The 21,256-nt window shown below is 45.5% G+C and overlaps 1 protein-coding gene and 1 long non-coding RNA gene across 3 annotated transcripts in view; both read left to right on the top strand.

Annotated features, from left to right (window-relative positions):
• Window positions 1-11,899, top strand: part of ZMAT3 (zinc finger matrin-type 3) — a 31,122-nt gene extending 19,223 nt beyond the window's left edge. Inside the window, exons 6-8 of one of the 2 annotated variants that reach the window (XM_082224628.1) lie at window positions 1,182-7,923; window positions 8,088-10,711; window positions 10,760-11,899. In XM_082224628.1, the coding sequence (XP_082080754.1) occupies window positions 1,182-1,393 (212 nt within the window). In that variant the 3' untranslated portion in view covers window positions 1,394-7,923; window positions 8,088-10,711; window positions 10,760-11,899. Of the gene's footprint in view, window positions 1-1,181; window positions 7,924-8,087 lie in introns of both variants that reach the window. The other variant, XM_082224627.1, reaches the window with a different exon arrangement.
• Window positions 11,900-14,233: 2,334 nt separating this feature from the next.
• LOC309533405 overlaps window positions 14,234-21,256 on the top strand; it is a 34,453-nt gene continuing 27,430 nt past the window's right edge. The window contains exon 1 of the long non-coding RNA XR_014220219.1: window positions 14,234-14,469. This is a non-coding gene — a long non-coding RNA (uncharacterized lncRNA). The remainder of the gene's footprint in view (window positions 14,470-21,256) is intronic.

Raw genomic sequence — 21,256 nt, forward strand, 5'->3', positions numbered from 1 at the left:
CGATAAAACATCAAACATTAAAAACCTCTCTAAACAGGGCTGCCTTCAGATGTCTTCTAAAAGTCAGATAGTTGTTTATTTCCTTGACATCCGATGGAAGGGCGTTCCACAGGGCGAGCGCCACTACCAAGAAGGCCCTCTGCCTGGTTCCCTCTAACCTTATTTCTCGCAGTCAGGGAACCGCCAGAAGGCTCTCGGAGCTGGACCTCAATGTCCGGGCTGAATGATGGGGGTGGAGACACTCCTTCAGGTATACTGGACCGAGGCCATTTAGGGCTTTAAAGGTCAACACCACCACTTTGAATTGTGCTTGGAAACGTACTGGGATCCAATGTAGGTCTTTCAGGACCGGTGTTATATGGTCTCGTCGGCCACTCCCAGTCACCTGTCTAGCTGCCGCATAGACTGCAAAAGGCCGTAATGTATCACAGAAGATTTTTCCTACCTGCATAGAGGCTTCTTGCAGGGCAAGGAGGCTGAAACAGTGTCTTCTTGCTCACGGAACATGCCAGATCTATGTCCATGCCTACTAGCTGTCCACAGACAGATGTGAAACATGCATAAAACCCACTGCACATAAGACAAACGGCAAAATGAATAGACCAAGCTCAATGTAAGAATTGCTCTCCATGACCCTTGGGGTCCCTTCCAAGTCTATGATTCTATGATTTTGTGTTTCTTGTATTGTACTTTTCTGTTGTGAATTGCCTTGAGATCAACTGAGGAAGGGCGGTATACAAGGTTAATAAATCAGCTTCAACAACATATGGTGAGGACAGGGTGCTGCACCATGCAGATAGGCCTTTGACCTGATCCAGTGCCTGGACTTTTTCTAAGAGCCAGTGTGGTGTAGTGGTTAAGAGCGGTAGACTCGTAATCTGGTGAACTGGGTTCGCTTCCCCGCTCCTCCACATGCAGCTGCTAGGTGACCTTGGGCTAGTCACACTTCTCTGAAGTCTCTCAGCCCCACTCACCTCACAGAGTGTTTGTTGTGGGGGAGGAAGGGAAAGGAGAATGTTAGCCGCTTTGAGACTCCTGAAGGGGAGTGATAAAGCGGGATATCAAATCCAAACTATTCTTCTTCTTCTAAGGTTTTTGGCTAGTGTGAACTGGGCCCTAAGAACTCTCTCTGGCAGGACATGAATGACCTTTCCCTTCCGCTCCCTCCCCTCTTCCTGCAGGCCCTTATTTCAACCCTCGCTCCCGCCAGCGGATCCCGCGCGACCTTGCCATGTGCGTCACCCCCAGCGGCCAGTTCTACTGCTCCATGTGCAACGTCGGCGCCAGCGAGGAGGCCGAGTTCCGGCAGCACCTGGAGAGCAAGCAGCACAAGAGCAAAGTGTCGGAGCAGCGCTACAAGAACGAGATGGAGAACCTGGGCTACCTACAATGAGACGGCAATTCCTGCTGGCTCCATCCTTCCTCCCTCCCTCCCCTCCCCTCCCGCCAGCCCTGATGGAGGGAGCAACTTCTCTCGCCTGCTGCTTGCCGTTCGCCCTGCTTTTTCTGCTCCGTGCCTTAGGAGTTCTGCTCTCCAGCGCTCTCTCTTCCTCTCTCTCTCTGTGTTTCAAAGCACCTACAAGGCCAACGGCAAAATAGGTGACGCAAAAGGTTTTTTTCAGATTTCGCTGCCACTTGGCACATGAGTATGCGCTGCAGGGTGCCAAGTTCTCCGTGTTGTGTTTGCTCATTCGCTAAGGCTCAACCTTGCCTTCTTCCCCCTACCCCTATGCTCCCCTTTGCATGAGTCTTGGCCTGGGAAGCACCGGAGCCACAAACAGGCAGGGCGCAAGTTTCGCCCTTTTCTCTCTTCTTCTTCGTCTTCTTCTTCTTTGTTTTCGCCCTGCATTCCACTGCAGCTTCAGAAGGGGCAGTTTGGATGAGAGAAAAGCAGCCACAGTGCTGCGCCAGGAGTCCTAGCTCCGCGATGGCCGAGCGCACCCCTTGCAAACAGGAGGTCCTGGCTTTGAACCTGTGCACCTTCAGTTGCATCAAAGGCTCTTGGGTACCAGGGCTGCGGAAGACCTCTGCCCCAAGGCCTGGGTGAGATGTCGCCGCTTAGAATTGCCAATACTGGGCTGGATGAGCCTGTAGAGACACAGTTGGTAGAAGACATCTTTGTCTGTTTACAAGGATTCTGCCGGTGGGCATAGAGAGGGAAAGCTAAAACTCTGCAGGGTAACTCGCTTAGAAAGTAGATATGGGGCCAGAGGTTTGTCTCTCCCCCTCCAAAGCTAGTAAAAACCTATTGTCCCCATGGCATTCTGCCACCCTTTCCTTTCATACCCATTGCCCTCCCCTCCTACAAAGTTGGAACCAGCCATTTTTAAAAAGGGGGTTGGCGTTCCAGGTGCGTTATTATTATTATTATTTTACAGCATCCAATTCAAATATGCAAAATGAAGTATGTGAATATCCCAGTTTCAGTTTATTGGGTTTACAAACCGTGAACATCAAATACAGTGCAGTGTTATCAAGACAATATTGTTGGGGGAAACGCCTGGGAAGGCCACCACCTTCCCAAGACACCGGGGCGTTTCTCTGATGGTCACTCTCTGGCTGTAAATCTTCCTCAGTCCAGAGAGACCGGTGATAAGCGACCCCTCCCTCCTGAGGGGAGCACGCTCGTCTTCTGGCATCTCATACCCGGAGAGCCAGTGTGGTGTAGTGGTTAAGAGCAGTGGACTCGTAATCTGGTGAACCGGGTTCGCTTCCCCGCTCATCCACATGCAGCTGTTGGGTGACCTTGGGCTAGTCACACTTCTTTGAAGTCTCTCAGTCTCACCTCACAGAGTGTTTGTTGTGGGGGAGGAAGGGAAAGGAGAATGTTAGCCGCTTTGAGACTCATTTGGGTAGTGATAAAGCGGGATATCATATCCAAGAAAGACTCAATCAGTAGCTCTAAACTACTTTATTTTACAGTCTATATACAAAGAATCCATCAGCATGTCTGTGCTCTCTCAGCCGCAGTACAGAACAGCATCGCACACAGAAGTGAAACTAAAACTTCCAACAGTATTGAGACTTCCTGTCTCACGCTCTCAGACACTCACATGATATAAACTACATAGTGCTGCATACTGGAGCAGCACAGGAGGATAAAAATCCTAACAGATGTATTGGGGGTGGGGAGAGAAAGACAGACAATATGCATTCATGCAAATTGTGCCTTTTGAAAGGGGAATATAACAAAAGCCACAAGCAGTCAGAAATGGTTAAAAATTCAGGCGAATTTTGACGTGGAAGTAATATGAATTTGAGCCATTCCACTTGCAGAAGTGGGGGGGGGGGTGTTTTGGAGCACACAGTTCCAAACTCCCTGGCAGTGGATTGGGCTGGCCTACCTAGCTTACATGTGACAAGAGGGCCCTAGTCATTTCAATACATGAAAGCCGTTTTAAGGTTCAGCATACTTTGAGAACACCTGGTGTCTTTTACTTTCCTTCATTTTCATAGCTGTGGATGAGTTTTATTTCACACATTTCATTTGTAATAATAATGATAATAATAATAGGAAAAATCAAAAGGATTTCCTCCGGATCGGAGGGTACTATCTCTTTTTAATTTATAAATTTCAAACATTTACAAATTTAATACAAAATACATACTTTCCCATTAATATCCCTTTACCACTTGACTTCCCCTCCACCCCTCCATGGTTTCCCCATAATTTCTCATGTTACTGCAGATTTTGATTATTCTGTGTCCTATCCTTTCCATATATTCCCTAGAACATAGTATTTACTGCTGTTTTTCATTCAAATCCTACTTGCCTTTCTACGTGTTTGCAACAACTCTTCAAATATTCTACGAAAGGTTTCCAGACCCCCTTATAGATGGCTTCTTCTTGATCCCTGATTTTCATAGTTACATTTGCTGGTTTGGCATACACTCAATTTTTACGGAGGGTACTATTTCCATAAGCTCTAGAGATGGAGGGTAGCCCTGAACAAGTCCATAATTTCACAGTGTGTGAGGCTGATGGCCGTCAGAGATTGGAAGCATGGCGTTTGTGAGGTTTACGCATTGCCAGCCATAGCCAATTGCTCAACTGGAAGCATCTGACCTTGGCTGCTAGAATAGCGACAGATAGCTGGGCAGCGCCTCTTGTCTCAGGCAGGCTTGCAACCATCCTCTTCCTTCAGAAGTCTCATTGTTTAGGGGAGCTGGCATTCGCTTTTCTGACACACTACCAGCTGTGATTGCATGCCTATTCAGCCGCTGAAGCACAGGAGTATCCAGATCCATCCTGTGACCTTCGTGGATGGGTGAAACCACTCCTCAATTTTGTTGCTTAGCAGATTCATTTAACTGAGAAATCGAACAAGTGGGGTTGGGTGGGCAGGTCCAGTGGCAGAACATCTGCTTTGCATGCAAAAGGTCTCAGTTTTGACCCCTGACATCTCCCAGGTAGGACTGAGAAGAGAGTGCCTAAACCCCTTGAGAGCCAATGGAAACTTTGGTTTCCAGTTGTTTTTGGACTATGATTCCCATCATTTCTGACCACTGGTCCTGTAGCTGGGGATGATGGGAGTTGTCGTCCAAAAACAGTTGGAGACCCAAGTTTGGGAAACCCAGATGTAGACAATACATGACCAATGGTCTGACTCTGTATAAGGCAGCTTCATGCATTAATATGAGTTGCCATGCTTTTGTTTCTTGAGTTCCCATGCATTGCTTTGGTGTTGTTGTTGTTTAGTCGTTTAGTCGTGTCCGACTCTTCATGACCCCATGGACCAGAGCACGCCAGGCACTTCTGTCTTCCACTGCCTCCCACAGTTTGGTCAAACTCATGCTGGTAGCTTCGCGAACACTATCCAACCATCTCGCCCTCTGTCGTCCCCTTCTCCTTGTGCCTTCCATCTTTCCCAACATCAGGGTCTTTTCCAGGGAGTCTTCTCTTCTCATGTGGTGGCCAAAGTATTGGAGCCTCAGCTTCAGGATCTGTCCTTCCAGTGAGCACTCAGGGCTGATTTCCTTCAGAATGGATAGGTTTGATCTTCTTGCAGTCCATGGGACTCTCAAGAGTCTCCTCCAGCACCATAATTCAAAAGCATCAATTCTTCGGCGATCAGCCTTCTTTATGGTATTGCTTTGGTACTTCCCTTTAAATATTCTCTCTCTCTCAAAAGCTGCAAAAAGGTACATCTCAAGAGCCGAGCTGCTAGTCTGCACAAAACAAAAGGGACGGACTGGAATGTTAGAGCTGTGGACTTTACCACTTCAGTCTGCAGGTGGGGGAATTGCATTCTCAAATTCTCTCTGCCTCTTTTACCCCAGACTCCTTGCAGGCAGTAGACTTATACAACAAGGAGAAAGGCTCAGTGCAACACACTGATGTGCTGATTTAGTGCATGCAGAGAACTTTTCAAGTGTAAACAAACAAACAAACCTCCCCCTGCTGTGAAGTGGCACAGGCTCTGAATCCCACCGCTTCGATTTTTAAAATAATGTAAATTTAAAAAAACCTAGTGTGTCACAAAGCCCTGCCCATGCTCTTCTTTTGTATAGCTTTTGACCTTCATGGAAAGAAGAATGCATTTTTGCCCACCCTCTTTTATTTATTTATTTAGAGTTTTCGCCCTCTAGTTTTATGGATCCGGGCAGGCGGCAGGGTTTCCCCTTCCCAGTCCCCTGTTTCCACCATTCCTGTATGACCACTGTGAGGTAGGCACTAGACTTCAGAGCAGGAGAGTTGATGGCGCAACGAGAGAGCTGCCACTTCTGCAATCCTCTTGATTTCAGTGGGGAAGTGTTATGTAATGTACTAATTGCTAATTTGGCCAAGGCCAGATCCTATGCATGTTGGTTCAGAAGCAAGTCCCAATGGGTTTGATGGGGCTTAAACTCTCAGATAAATGTGGAGAGGATTGCAACTTTAGAGTGTTCATGGCTGGCTGAGATGGGAAGGTTATTTGGTTTGCCCATTCATCCATCCATCCATCCATCCATCCATCTATCCATCTATCTATCCATCTATCCATCCATCCATCCATCCATCCGTCCGTCCGTCCTCTGCTGATGCTGCTGTTGGTTTTAACCCCTTTTTAATTTCAACTGTTTTGAACAATCATGGCTTTCATAGCCTCAGAATTTGGGAGAAAGGGCCTTCGTGCCGTCTTGTTCTTTGCCCCAGTTTGTCTTCTGGTGTTCAGCTTTCCAAGAGGGCATGTGTGGTCTGTTACAATTGATCCCTGGTAGGGAGGAAGAGAGTTTATATTTCATAAGGTCCATACAACAGTGGATTCCATTCAGGAAAAGAGAGAGGAGACTGCATGAAACCAAACCTGAGAGCCCACTTGAATGGTAGAGATGAGCCAGAGACTAGTTTGTTTTTGTCTTGAAACTCTGTATTTTCAATTTGGAACAGCACATCTCTGTTCTGAAATATATGGTTTGTGAAGGGCACTGTTCTGAGAATAGCAGATCTTTTGCACAGGCCCACCTGATGCTCTGAGCATCTTCTGTCTGGATGAATAAGGGTGGTGGTGGGAGAGGGAAGGGGAAAATAAGTGGTTTTCTTAATGGCCAGTAAATTGATTGATATTTGCTGCTACTAATCTGTGTATTTTTCTATTTATTTGGTCATGCTGACCACTAAGGAGCTAAAAGATATTTAAGCCTTTATCCTGTATGTTTCATTTAATGTTTGTGTCATTAACCTTGAAGGCATCCATATCATTCCTCTTTTTTTAAAAAAAAAAGTTCTCATCTTACTAAAGTATTTATTTTGTTGACATGTGCTTTTCCTCCCTGATCTCCTCCCCCAATATGCGTGTTAGATGCAAAAATGAACTTTTCACACAGTAGAACCTCAGACGATATGAACCTCCAGAAATTGGAAAGGAATTGTCAAGCAAACATTCCCTGCTAATAGCAACCAGTCATTCAGGGTAGGAGTGATGTGGCTGCCCATGACTGAGGACCACTCATGATATCAGAACTTGTGATTTCATCCTCATGGGAAATGGCGGGGCAGAGTTGTTTTGACATTGCTGGTTTCCCCATGTGCGTATGCATATATCTGCCCATTCTCTCTTACAGCTCTTGACCATCTTATGTTGATCTCTTATTCAATATTACTTTTGCAGGCTTCCTTCATCTTGCCTGTGCAAAATAGAAAATAGTGTGGATTGGTATTCACATAGATCTTCCGTTTCATTGCTAGGGTAGGCAAGTGCTGTTGTGATGTTGGCTTTCTGATATCTGCAGTTAACAAACTGGGGGCCAGTTGCAAGAATGCATGACCCCTCCTTGTATCTCCTCCGACTCTCCTCCAGTTAAGTGACAACGAACTGCTTAACTGCTGTGAAGAGAGGTGGGGAATTTGCTGGAACTCTTGAGAAACGAGTGCATTCTCCCGAGGCTTGGACCCGGTCTCTTTAAATGCAGTTAACAGGATCAACGTTGCATCTACAGTGGACCACAGATGCATCCTTGGAATCAATCTCAGGACCTGTCTCCATAACTGACCACACCTTGCAAGGATGCTTTATCAAATATATGAATGAATTGGGGGTGGGGCGAGGAGGAAGGAAATCTCTATGCCTTGTGCTTCGTGGGAAATAGTCCCGGTTGAGGTAAAATGCTATTCCATGTGGTCAGTTTGGGCAATTAATTGGAGGAGAGTGTGAATTGTGGGGTGTCTCCAATGGGGACCAGGTTGAGAAGTATTAGCATCCGTGGTTGCTGCCAGCCTTTGTTTGTATCATTGAGGGTCTGCTGCATTTGCCCTGTGGGTTTCTATGTCCGATTAATGGCTTCAGATTCTTCAAATTGTGGTTCTGTGATGCACTGTACAACGTGAGCACAACAAAGCCATGTTATGCCACTTACAAGGCCATTATGCAGTGTCTGTAGAATTTGCACAGCGTTATAATAAAAGGTGTACCATTTTGGATCGTGAGGGACGTTAATTGCCATGTTGTGTTGAAACCTGCCAAAAGTCACCCGAATGGGCTTGCGTCTCATCCTTGCTGCACTGTTGTTCCTTTTACTGCTTAGGGGGCTTGTTCACACATGCTTGCATCTTGCTGGTTTTCAGCTGCATGTGTGGACTGTGTCCACTGAAAAGTATCATGTTCAAGTTGGCATCCGGGTTATGGAAGTTCGACATGCCAGTATTATTCTCTGGTGCCTCAGTCACGCTGCTGAAATCAACAAACAGAGCTTGTGCCCTCTGAAGTTCCTCCAAATTCCCTGATGTGCTTGCCTAACAAAAACTCCTCTGGAGAGAAATGTGGGTCGTGAGATTTTGACTGTGATGCTTTGCTTACCTTAATGTAAACAAGGCACAGTCCATTTAAGCAAAACTGTAAAAGTTGTGCTATCCATACTAAGCTGGTTTTTGGGGAAATTTTAACAAATTTTCTCCCTCAGAAAATTAAAAAACTTGTTACCTCTTCTGTTATGGCTTCGGTTAGATGCAGAAAACAGTTCTGCCACATATCTGGCACCTGGTCCATAGCATTAATCTCCTTATCATATGAGAGGAAGACAAGGTAGATGTAGAAGTCTGTTCACACATTATTCTAAACCAGAAAGGCAACACAACACTCTCCTTCTTGCCCTGTCTCCTCCCTCATGACTGGGAAAAGGAGTTTGGAAGCTTTTGCTTTTGGTTAACCATGGTTGGTTATGCCACCTGGAGAAACAAACCTTGGCTAATACTGGTCAATTTGTTGTTATGCTATGCATTTAGTGCTTTTATACTGTGAACCATCCTGCGATCTTTGGATGAAGGGCGGTACATCAATGTAATAACTCATAACGATCATTTCAAAAGAGCCAATGTCAAACTGGTTTATGAAGCTGGCTTAGTGAAACTAAACCATAGATAGTGTCAGCCACATAGTAGAGTCCAGAAGATGCCCCAAACTAAAAGTGATAGCAAAAGCTTCTGGCTGCTCAGGAGAGGGAGATCATGTGAAGTCAAGGCTTGTTGTAGTTTATGCATGTCACACTAAACCATGGTTTAGCATGACATGCAAATGGGCCACTGTGTGTGTGTGTGCAACCACTTTGTAAACCATGGTTATTAACACTCTTGATCTTGCTGTGCCTATTTGTTGTCCTCATCAGCAGCTGATTTTTGGGAGCGGTCCATTACCATGTGTTTGGTTTTTGCTTCCCATTTCTCCGAAGGCTATATCTCTTTTTCTCACCTCCCCATCATTACTGACTCTTAATGACCTTGTGAACAGGGTAATTAAAATACAGTGCCCCACCACCACCATTTCCCCCTTTCACCATGGTGGAGAGAATTGATTCAAAAACAGATTCCTGTTATGGTATAAATACACTGTGAGAATAAAAACAATTTAAGTGCTGCTTAGCAATAAATGTAGGACATGTCTTATGATGGTTTTGCCCAGGCAAAGCAGATTGCTTGTCATACATGTTGGAACTACTGTATATGTTATTTTGTTGCTGCTTCTTTTTTAATTAAAACAAAAAATCTTCTTTGTCTTGCTGTTTAGAATATTGTTGTCACGGCCTTGTTAAAATGCCTTTTCTTTTTGCATCCATGTTGATATGTCCGTCTTCATGCACAAGGACACTTTGGAAGGGAAGGGAAGTTTTCTAGTCACTGAGATGGGAAAAAACACACCTTCCACCTGCAAAAATTAGTCCAATCCCCTGCAATGCAGGAATCTTATGCCCAAAGTGGGGCTTGAACCCACGACACTCTGAGATTAAAAGTTTCATGCTGTACTGGCTGAGCTATCCCACAGTGTATTCCAAGAGTGAAGGCCAGGCTCATGAGAGACCTGCTCTTGCTCATTGTTGAAAATCTGCAGCAAGATGGGGGGGGGGGACGGCGATACTTTAAGAAGTGTCATAATACAGAGGGCCTTCCTAAGTTAGGAAACTAGTATTTGAGTGGTCTCCTAGTCAGTGGTGGGTGGTCCCCATTGGGAATGGTGGGGCAGAAAGCAGCAGTAGACTGCCTGAACAAATGACAGAGATCCACAGGCAGTGACCGGCCAAGCCAAATAATTAAGCTTTTATCCCCATGCTCCACCCTGTTCAGTCCTAGAAGGGCAAAACAGAGACTAAGGAGGAGGCATCTAGGGTCACCTCCTGGACTGGTAGTAAGAAAGAAGGCAGGCGGTGGGGGCAGACTGAGTCTGGTGGGGCAGTGCCCCATTTGCCTAATAGATCAGCCGCCACTGCTCCTATAAATCAAGACTCAATGAAAGACACTCTGATTCTCACTCGCATCTTGTGGAAGTCAAATCTAAATAAAATATCTAGGACTACAGTTCCCATCATTCCTGACCACTAGTCTGCTAGCTTGGGGTGATGGGAGTTGTAGTCCAAAAAGAATAAATGGCTTGAGACCCAAGTTTGGGAAACCCTGATGTAGGACTTCGGTCTTGTAACAAACAGCAGATAAAGCAACTAATTTGTGTCTGGGATGTGCCGCTTCAGATTGCAGAACGGTGACCACATGAGTAATTATTCCTCCAGATTCCTTTTACAGTCATACCTCGGGTTACGAACACTGCGGGTTGTGCGCTTCCGGGTTGTGGACTGCGCCGAACCTGGAAGTACCGGAAGGGTTACTTCCGGGTTTCGGCGCTCGCGCATGCGCAAATACACCAAATCGCGTCATGCACGTGTGCAGATGTGGTGCTTCAGGCTGCGAACTCTGTGGGTTGTGAATGTGCCTCCCACACAGATCACGTTCGCAATCCGAGGTATGACTGTACATAGAAAACTGGATTTGGGAAAGCAGTCATTCTTTCTTTCTGAGATACTAGTTTCCTGTGTGCATTTTTAAACAAATCCTGCACTCTGAAGTGGTATTGCCTAGAGGTGGAGGGAACCTTTGGCCCTGTAGATCAGTGTTCCCCAAACTTGGGTCTCCAGCTGTGTTTGGACTACAATTCCCACCATTCCTGACCACTGGTCCTGCTAGCTAGGGATCATGGGAGTTGTAGTCCAAAAACAGCTAGAGACCCAAGTTTGGGAAACATTGCTCTAGAATGCTGCTGAACTGCATCTCCCATCAGCCCCAGCAAAGCACAACCAATAGCCAGGGATGATGGGAATTGTAGTTCAGCAACATCTGAAGGGCCAAAAGTTCCCCACACGTGGATTACTACATATCTTTTTTGTGAGAAGAAAGATTTCAGAAGCCATAATCCCCTCAGAAATGTTAAAACTCTAATGTTCTTTTTTGTGGGCTCCAGAGCCTTGCAGCAGATTAATCTTTCAGGAGATAGCACTTCTCCTCATTGAGAGCATCTGGTTAGCCATTGTCAGAACAGGATATTGGCCTAGAAGGGCCTTTGGCCTGATCCAGCAGGACTCTTCTTACGTTTATCAGGAATAGGCCTGGTTGATTGCAATGTGCGAATGGGGCCGGCTCTACCATTAGGCAGTGTGAGGCAACAAATGCTGGGAGACAGGGAACCACAGGGAGGTGTTGAAGGACAGAGTGCTGTGTGCCCTTCAATCTGCCCTGTGCCCTCAAGAGTTAGCCTGCTTCCCTCAGGTGGGGTGCAGGATATTGCCTCACCACAAGTGTTAAATTGAAGATTCAATTGCCACCCTGGTCAGCTTTTGTATATGGAAAGGGAGGAAGGACCATCTTGTCTTTTGCCTCAGGCAGCAAAATGTCTTGGGCCGGCCACTGGGTAGAATTTGTTTTACTTTGAACAACCACAGAAATGGCTTTGGGGTTTTTTTTTGTATTCCTGAAAGGAATTGTATTGTGTGCAACTGTATTGTGTGCAAATCCTGAGGGAAATGTCTTTCAGCTGGAGACAACTTGTCTAGTCAGTCTTGGAATCTGGAAACTTTCTCCTTTCCTTCGTTTTAAAAAATTGCACTGATTTCTGCAGTCGGATAACTTTCTGTGTTATAAAATAAACCATCTTCTGCTCGCTGTTTCATGGCTTTGTTTTGCTGTCTCTGGTAATCCTTCATGCTGCTTTGCTATTTCAGTGGGTTTGCAGTCTTATTATTTATTTTCCTATTTATTTATTTAAAAGGCACCTGTAGCACTTTTCAGAGAAGACCGCCTCTCAAAGAAAGCAGCTTACAATCAAGTAAAATATTTAACAATAAAACATTTAAAACACTTCAAATATCTAAGTACATCTAAAAAAACCCCCCAAACCGGCCTCTTAACCTGCCAAGTCATTGTAAAGAAATTAGTATTTAAAGTCTGTTGAGGAAAGACTGGAGAAGGGGGTTGCCTCCTTATCACTTGGAATTGCATTCCATAATGGGGTGTACCTGTCAGCCTAATAAGTTTTCCTACTAAGAGGGAAACATTTTCAGAGAATTGTAGTTGGAAAGGACTCCCAAGGGAATGCAGGAATCATAGTTAAATAATCCCTGACAGATGGCCACCCAAACTCTGTTTAAGAATTCCAATGAAGGCAAGTCCACCACCTTCTGAGGCAATCCATTCCACTGTCAAACAGCTCTTGCCATCAGAAAATGCTTCCTAATGTTTATAGTCAGTATCTCCTTTCTTGTAATTTGAATCCATTGGTTTGGGTCCTACCCTCTGGAGCAGCAGAAAACAAGCTCACTCCATCTTCCACATGACAAGCCTTTTCCATAGTCACTTGTGCACTGAAGAAAATGTTCATGTCTACTAAGGGCTGCTAATCCTTTAAGGGAGCGGGTGGCGCTGTAGACTAAACCACTGAGCCTCTTGGGCTTGCTGATCGGAAGGTCGCCGGTTCGAATCCGTGCGATAGGGTGAGCTCCCGTTGCTCTGTATCAACATCTGCCAACATAGCAGTTTGGAAGCATGCCGGTGCAAGTAGATAAATAGGGACCACTGCAGTGGGAAGTTAAACAGCGTTTCTGTGTGCTCTGGCTTCCATGACAGTGTCCCGTTGTGCCAGAAGCAGTTTAGTCATGCCGGCCACATGACTTGGAAAGCTGTCTGTGGACAAACGCCAGCTCCCTTGGCCTGAAGTGAGATGAGCGTCTCTGGTTTTTCCCATTCTGTTGTTGCCCTCTATTTCTTTGCATTTCTCGTTTAAGAAGGCTCTCTTGTCTCTCCTTGCTATTTTTTTTGGAAATCTGCATTCAATTCCCTGTATCTTTCACTATCTCCCTCACATTTTGCTTGCCTTCTCTCCCCCGCTATTTGTAAGGCCTCGTTGGACAGCCACTTTGCTTTCTTGCATTTCCTTTTCATTGGGATGGTTTTCGTTGCTGCCTCCTGTATAATGTTACGAGCCTCCATCCATAGTTCTTCAGGCACTCTGTCCACCAAATCTAAATCCTTAAACCTGTTCCTCACTTCCACTGTGTATTCATAAGGGATTTGATTTAGATTGTGTCTTACTGGCCCAGTGTTTTTTCTTCAGTTTAAGCTGGACTTTTGCTATAAGAAGCTGATGATCTCAGCCACAGTCAGCTCCAGGTCTTGTTTTTACTGACTGTATAGAGCTTCACAAGTCTACACATCCTTTATATACAATGCTACTCCTCCTCCCTTCCTGTTTGGTCTATTCCTTTTGAACAGGTTATATCCCTCAATTCCTATATTCCGGTCACAAGTCTCATCCCACCTGGTTTCAGTAATGCCTACCGGGTCATATGTGCCATCCTCTATTAAAAGCTTCAGTTCATCTTGTTTGTTTCTCCATAGACAGCCAGAGATTATACTGGGCTTGCTGGACAAATATCGTCTCAATAAGGGACTCCTGCTAAGCTGCTGAGGTGGGAGGAAATACACATGTGTGCACTCTGTACATGCTCAGAGATGCTACTGTCTCTTCATTACTTTGCATGTTACCAGATGAGACCCTGGCACTGGGTTCCAGTCCTCTGAAGGAGCGTATCCACCCCCATTGTTCTGACCAGACACTGAGGTCCAGCTCCGAGGGCCTTCTGGCAGTTCCCTCACTGGGAGAAGCCAAGTTACAGGGAACCAGGCAGAGGGCCTTCTCGGTAATGGCCCCTGCCCTGTGGAACACCCTCCCACCAGGTGTCAAAGAGAAGAACAACAACCAGACTTTTAGAAGACATCTGAAGGCAGCCCTGTTTAGGAAAGCTTTTAATGTTTGAAGTATTACTGTATTTTTATATTTTGTTCGAAGCCGCCCAGAGTGGCTGGGGAAGCCCAGCCAGATGGGTGGGGTATAAATAATACATTATTATTATTATTATTATTATTATTATTATTATTATTATTATTATTATTATTATTATTTTCCCCCCCCCATGCTCTTCCCCATCTTGTTATCTGCTCAAGACTCACCCACTGCTGCTTCTGGCTCCAATCTGAACTGCGGCTCTTTTATATCCATGTCCCCTGCCTCTGCCTGTCTGGTTCCAGCTTCTATTGGTGCCCTGGTGAATGACATCATCACGCTGAGCCACCAAGCTCAGAGCCGGCCGCCATGTTGTGAGGGGCAGAGAGGCAGGATCCATGAGGATCGGAACCGAAGTACCCACCTTGGAGAGTCCAGCCCACTGTGTGGATGGCAGGTGAGTCTCAGGGTCTGTGTAGCCTCTACAATCTGATGCCTGCTCTGTCACTTGCTGGGGCTGCGCTGTGGAGGGGGAACAAAGCCTTGAAATTGGGGTGCCCTGGTTTCAAGTCAGGAGCCATGGTTGTCAGGAGTTCAGCCTACACTCGAGTAGGACCCTGGCAGAGACACATGCCCGACTGGCATGTTCCCTCTCTCCTGGTCGATCAGGAACTTCATAAGCTTTCTTCAGCCCAAACATCACAGCGACCGATGCCAACAGACACCAGCACACTTAGGGATCCGCAGAGTTTGCGCACCTTGTGTGACAGACCTCAGCAACTCAGCATTTTGGCTAATCATCTTTATTTACATATAAACACACACTGCAACATCGCTCCCTCTCTCTCTAGCATCAGACAGCAGAGAGAAAATGACAAAGGACAATAGTCCCACTTCACGGAACACAGTACAATGGTACCTCGGGTTAAGTACTTAATTCGTTCCGGAGGTCTGTTCTTAACCTGAAACTGTTCTTAACCTGAAGCACCACTTTAGCTAATGGGGCCTCCTGCTGCTGCCGCACGATTTCTGTTCTCATCCTGAAGCAAAGTTCTTAACCTGAGGTAATATTTCTGGGTTAGCAGAGTCTGTAACCTGAAGCGTATGTAACCCAAGGTACCACTGTAACACAAACATCCTGTCTTCATCACTTCCCACTCTGTGGAGTCAAAACATACCACGTCATGTGAAAGACAACAATCCCATGACTGCAGTCACGGAGCAGGAATTTTAACAGTGATAGCTTTACCAGTTTTGGGATCGTCCTGGCAAAACCATGGCAGTTGAAGGGTATGCAACAGTAGAACTCATGAAGCTGGTTGTTGGCAGATTCAGGACAGATAAATTACTTCATGCAGCACAAAGGTAATCTATGGAACTCTCTTCAGCAGGAAGCAATGATAGCTGCCAATTTGGATGGCTTTACAAGGGAGCTGGGAAATTCATGGAGGATAATGCTACTAGCCATAATGTTTGTCTGTCATGATCAGAGGCAGTAATGTTTCTAAATAGCAGTAGCTGGTTACTTTATTCTCTGAATTGTATTTTCACAGTGTATTTGGTTTAATTTTGTATCGATGTTAGCTACATTCACCATCGATCTGATGCAAAAGCAGAATACAGTTCTTTGAAAGGAAACTAGGGAAATGCAACACCAAACATTCCCCCGCAACCCAATTACTCAGTCTCTCACACACATACAATACTGTGTCCTGTCAGTTCTCACAAATAAACAGTGCTTTCCCCAAGAGTGGTGTTGCAATGTTACATTTCCATTGTAGATTTAGTGGGTTTTAAGTGCAATTCCCAATGTACTGGTTAAATTAGCAAGGTGAAACTCCTTTAATTTAGCTTGTTATGCTTCCAATGTGCAGGCTGTGAGCCTTCATTTATTTTCCCTTCCCTCCAATTTAACCTCTATTGATTCTCCTCCCAGTTTTTAGGTAATTAGAAAAGGTCTTATCCCCCCTCCCCCACACGAAATCTAATTATAGCATGTTGTTTTTGCTAAGTAAACAGGCTCTAAATCAATCTAATAAGATATTAGGCAAACATAATAAAAGCCCTTTTGCTAATTAGGCTTATTAGTGTCAGCATTTTAAAAAAAAGCCTTTCTTGTCCTAATGCAAACAAGATAAAAGAGATAATCCTTCCAATCAAATTAGGAAAGGGAAAGCTTCAAAGTACATCACTTCATTAACCCCCCCCCAAAAAATCCCAACAACAACTACCCCAAAAACAAATATTGGTCAAAGGACAGGGTGTCTTTGATGTTCAATTGTTGGCACTTCCCTGTGTTCTAGTCATCGGATTGTAAAGTAATGATGGGGATGAGTCAGACCCCCCTCCCCACCTTTAGCATGAATAGTGGAGTTTAGGCTATAGGGCAGAAATGGGCTTGCTGCTTGGATCTCCTGTAGCTCTCGGCCTAATTTCAGGCAGGTGAGGAAGAAGAGGAGGCAGTGGCGGACCCTGAGCTTTCAAATGTCAGTGGTGCCCTGTACAATGCCAAAATTCAGCACCCCTCGCCTCTCATGCTCCATTCTAGATAAAAATTGTGCTGCCTCAATCTTCTTCTTCTTTGGTGATCACTCGTAGCTGAGTAAGATTGTCTTCCATAAACACGGTTTTAACAGTGAGTCCGTAATGACCGCGGAGGCCAATTCTGAATCCACACGTCCTTCCAAAGTGAGGACATAGGTTTCCAGGCGGGAACTGATTATGGTGAGCACGTTTCTCCCTTTCGTCCTGAGTTCGAACGTCTTCAAAGCCCATGACACTTTTGGTAAAGGCTGTTCTCCAGTTGGAGCACTCACAGGCCAGTGTTTCCCAGTTGTCAGTCTTTATACAACTTTTTTTTTAGATTTGCCTTGAGAGAGTCATCAAACCACTTTTGTTGACCACCAGCAGTATGCTTTCCATTTTTAAGTTTGGAATAGAGTAGTTGCTTTGGAAGACGATCATCATGCACCCACACAACAGGACCAGTCCAACGAAGTTGATGTTGAAGAATCATTGCTTCGACACTGGTGATCTTGGCTTCTTCCAGTTTGCTGGTATTAGTTTGCCTGTCTTCCCACCGTTGATGGAATCTTTCGAGGAGTTGGCGATGGCGTTTATAAGTGGTGGTGTCTCCATAGCACCCCCGAGGCTCTGCACTCGGTGCGACCAAACCAGTCATGCGCCCCTAAATCTGCCTCTGGAAGAAGAATGGGGTGGCACACACTCACACACACACACACACACACACACACACAGAGAGAGAGAGAGAGGAGAGCACTCAGCTGCAGAGCATGCAGAAGATCTCAGATTGAATCCCTGGCATCTCCAGGTATGGTTGCCTGGAACCCAGGAGAGTCAAAGACTAGACAATCCTGATCTAGGAGGTCCAACGACCTGACTTCCTATGTTCCTATGGATGCTCCTGACCACCACCTATGGGAATGCAGCTCTCAACAGAAAAAAGATCCCCCAATTTTGCTGTAAAGCTGCGGGGTGTGTGTGTCACAACCTTTTGTTACCTCATAAACAGATGTGTAAACTGGTGCATGTGTTACACATAAACAGATGTGTAAACTGTAGTTTGTTAAGGGTGCTGGGAATTGTAGCTCTGTGATGGGCAGTCCACAGAATGCAATGTATGACGAGCTTGCAGCCAGTATGAAGTCAGAAAACTGCATCCTGTGACCAGAAGTCAGGGTACCTCTCTTAGAGAGCCTCAAGCCCTTTTTATTCATTGAAGTCTGCTCCTTTTCATTTCATATCTTCCTGGCAACTTTTAAACTTTTGGCAGTCTCACCTCCAGTCACCCGGTGGCAGAAGAATTTAATTTCAGTCAAAAAATGGATGTGACTCGTATAAGAAGCCGTATCCTTTCAGCGAATTTAATTTGATAATATAACTCGCCTTGCCGTTCTTGCCACCGAAGCATTGTGCATCAACTGGCAATCTAGGCAGATAATAAAAACGGGGTCCAAGAGCGAAGGAAATGAAACTGAACACAATGCTGTTACATTGGTAGCTTCGGGTTAGCGGAAACAGGGTCAGAGTTGGGATCCTGCATTTTGCACTCTGAATAGGACATTCCTGCGTACCTATAAATGGTGTTTTTAATCTTCTGCAAATGCACCGTTTGCTGAGTCATGTTCAGCTGTGTTGTGGCAAAGGCTCCTGATCTTAGTAGCTGGTTTCACTGGGGACGGTCCTACCATTGGACAAGGTGAGGTGGCAGCAGGAGCATAGTGGCAAATTCAAAAGCGCAGAGGCACTTCTTGATTGTCACCGCAACACCCCCTCTGAGCTGTGCCCCCCTTTAAGGTTATACAAACTTCTGGTTAGGGATGCGCTGCAATGCAGATCGCCACGTGCTATATTTAAGTCGGATCTGCTATTTTCTGTACACATGCATGGGCAAATGATTCGGAGTGCTCTAATATCCTTTTTCAGAGTGACTTAGGTTTTTTAGCTAATGGAAACAGCTGCAGGGAATTGGTTAAAATGAAGCTTTGTTGTAGAGCAGGCACCCCCAACCTGCGGCCTGCCAGATGTTTTGACCTACAACTCCCATGATCCCTAGCTAACAGGACCAGTGGTCAGGGATGATGGGAATTGTAGTCCAAAACATCTGGAGGGCTGAAGGTTGGGGATGCCCGTTGTAGAGGTATGAGTTTTGAAATATGAAGTATGGGTCACATTTGCATGTCACAAGTCAGGGTTTCATGGTGGCTATGTTCTGCCTCCACTTGTGGAATCATGAGTGGTGAGAGTGTCTCAGATAGGCATCTGGTTAGCCATTGTCAGAACAGGATATTGGCCTAGAAGGGCCTCTGGCCTGATCCAGCCGGACTCTTCTTACGTTTATCAGGAATAGGCCTGGTTGATTGCAATGTGCGAATGGGGCCGGCTCTACCATTAGGCAGTGTGAGGCAACAAATGCTGGGAGACAGGGAACCACAGGGAGATGTTGAAGGACAGAGTGCTGTGTGCCCTTCAATCTGCCCTGTGCCCTCAAGAGTTAGCCTGCTTCCCTCAGGTGGGGTGGAGAATACTGCCTCACCACAAGTGTTAAATTGAAGATTCGATTGCCAGCCTGGTCAGCTTTTGTATATGGAAAGGGAGGAAGGGCCATCTTGTCTTTTGCCTCAGGCAGCAAAATGTCTTGGGCTGGCCTGGTCACCTTTTGTATATGGAAACTGAATATGGAAACTGTGCTTTCCTTAAACTTCTATTGTACATTGCACAACTTGCCCAGCATTCTCTTAAAAGTGGAAGCACCTTGTTGCTTTCATTGTTCCTTTGCTTTGGAGCATACAAGACAATTCTCTGGCGTTATCTGCCTTCTCCAGAGTGATCCTAGGAGCCCATCCTCAGTGGCTTTTAGTCTGGTTAGCTCCCATCAGTACAATGGGTGAAAAGATTTCTCTGTGGCTAAAATGCTGATTTCATGCTGATTTGGTGGCTATAGGATGCTGGAGACAGGGACCCAGATGCAGAGAATAGCAATGGGTCTTTGACCCCCATCAACCCCAGACCATTACACCTCTGGGTGGCAGGTCAATAAAGGACAGTCAATGGTCAGTTTTTTCAAATTATTACTAGTTTTTACGATGAAGGTAAGAATTTGGATTTCCTGGTTCAGAGAACAAAATGTCTTGGGCTGCTTTGATTAATATGCATTCTTCTTTTTTTAAAAATAATATGTTTTATTATTGAAGTACAAGTTTGTATATTGAGGCACGACAAAACAAATAACAAAGCCAAATGTTGATAAGAAAGCATATTTAGTTTGAGCCTCGGGGCTGAAAGTAGGCAAGATTTTTTTTTTATAAAAAAAGTAATTGTATTTCTGTCTTTTTGAATTATGTTTTTAAAAAGCACCAGTGTAGGAAGATAGGATTGGATTGGGAACATGTTGTGTGAATGTGTAGCCAATTTTCCTGATGAAAATTGCCCGTTGTAAATGTTCTTTGCTCCAGCAGAAAAACATATGGGTTCAAAGGAGCACCTTTGAGAGTGTACGTGTAATTTTCAGCAGGAAAAGAGAAGGATTAAGCCCTCCTACCCTGAATCCTAGTCCCCTCACAGATGCCATTAAGAAAAAGGGAGTGCAAAATGACAGAGGAAATCATTAGCTGACATTGTGGTGGGCCTGTACTGCTCACCTGACCTCCCTATAGTTGAGTGGCTGCTGCATATTGGGACAGACGGGTGGGGTGGGGTGTGCAAGGTGGTAGTGAGGAGTAAATGCTGCTGGATGCAATCACACAGTTCATATACAGTCATACCTTGGGTTACAGAAGCTTCAGGTTGCGTTACGGACTGCCGAAACCCGGAAGTACCGGAACAGGTTACTTCTGGGTTTTGGTGGTCGCGCATGCACAGAAGCACTAAATCACACTTTGCACATGCACAGATGTGCCACTGCGGGTTGTAGACACTGCGGGTTGTGAACGTGCATCTCACATAGATCATGTTCACAACCCTGCCGCTAGGAATGGCCATTGAGACCACATAATACCGGTCCTGAAAGACCTACATTGGCTCCCAGTACGTTTCCAAGCACAATTTAAAGTGTTGGTGCTGACCTTTAAAGCCCTAAAAGGCCTTGGCCCAGTATACCTGAAGGAGCGTCTCCACCCCCATCATTCAGCCCGGACACTGAGGTCCAGCGCCGAGGGCCTTCTGGTGGTACCCTCACTGTGAGAAGCCAACTTACAGGGAACCAGGCACAAGGCCTACTCGGTAGTGGCGCCTTCCCTGTAGAACGTCCTCCCATCAGATGTCAAGGAAATAAACAACTGCCAAACTTTTAGAAGTCATCTGAAGGCAGCCCTGCTGAGGGAAGTTTTTAATGTTTGATGTTTTATTGTATTTTTAATATTTTGTTGGAAGCCGCCCAGAGTGGCTGGGGAAACCCAGCCAAATGGGCGGGGTATAAATAATAAATTATTGTTACTATTATACAGTATTATTGTTCTGACCTATTCAGGAGTACATTCATTTGTTCTTGCTTCCTGAGTTCCAGGGTCAAATTTGGACACTGAAAACAGATGCTGGTCTAAGATTTGGGACTTAGCTACATTAGTTAAAAAACAGTGATTTGAAGGCATTCTAAACACACAACACCAGATGGCGCCAGAGAGCACAAAACCTTTCTATGGCATTTTTACATAAGGTCTTTCACCCCTTTTGTTATAACAATTTAATTTCTGACTTATTTATAGCGTTCCCCCCACCCCCCAGTG

This window comes from Podarcis vaucheri (assembly GCF_965113315.1).
Source record: "Podarcis vaucheri genome assembly, chromosome: 5".
Lineage (NCBI taxonomy): Eukaryota > Metazoa > Chordata > Lepidosauria > Squamata > Lacertidae > Podarcis > Podarcis vaucheri.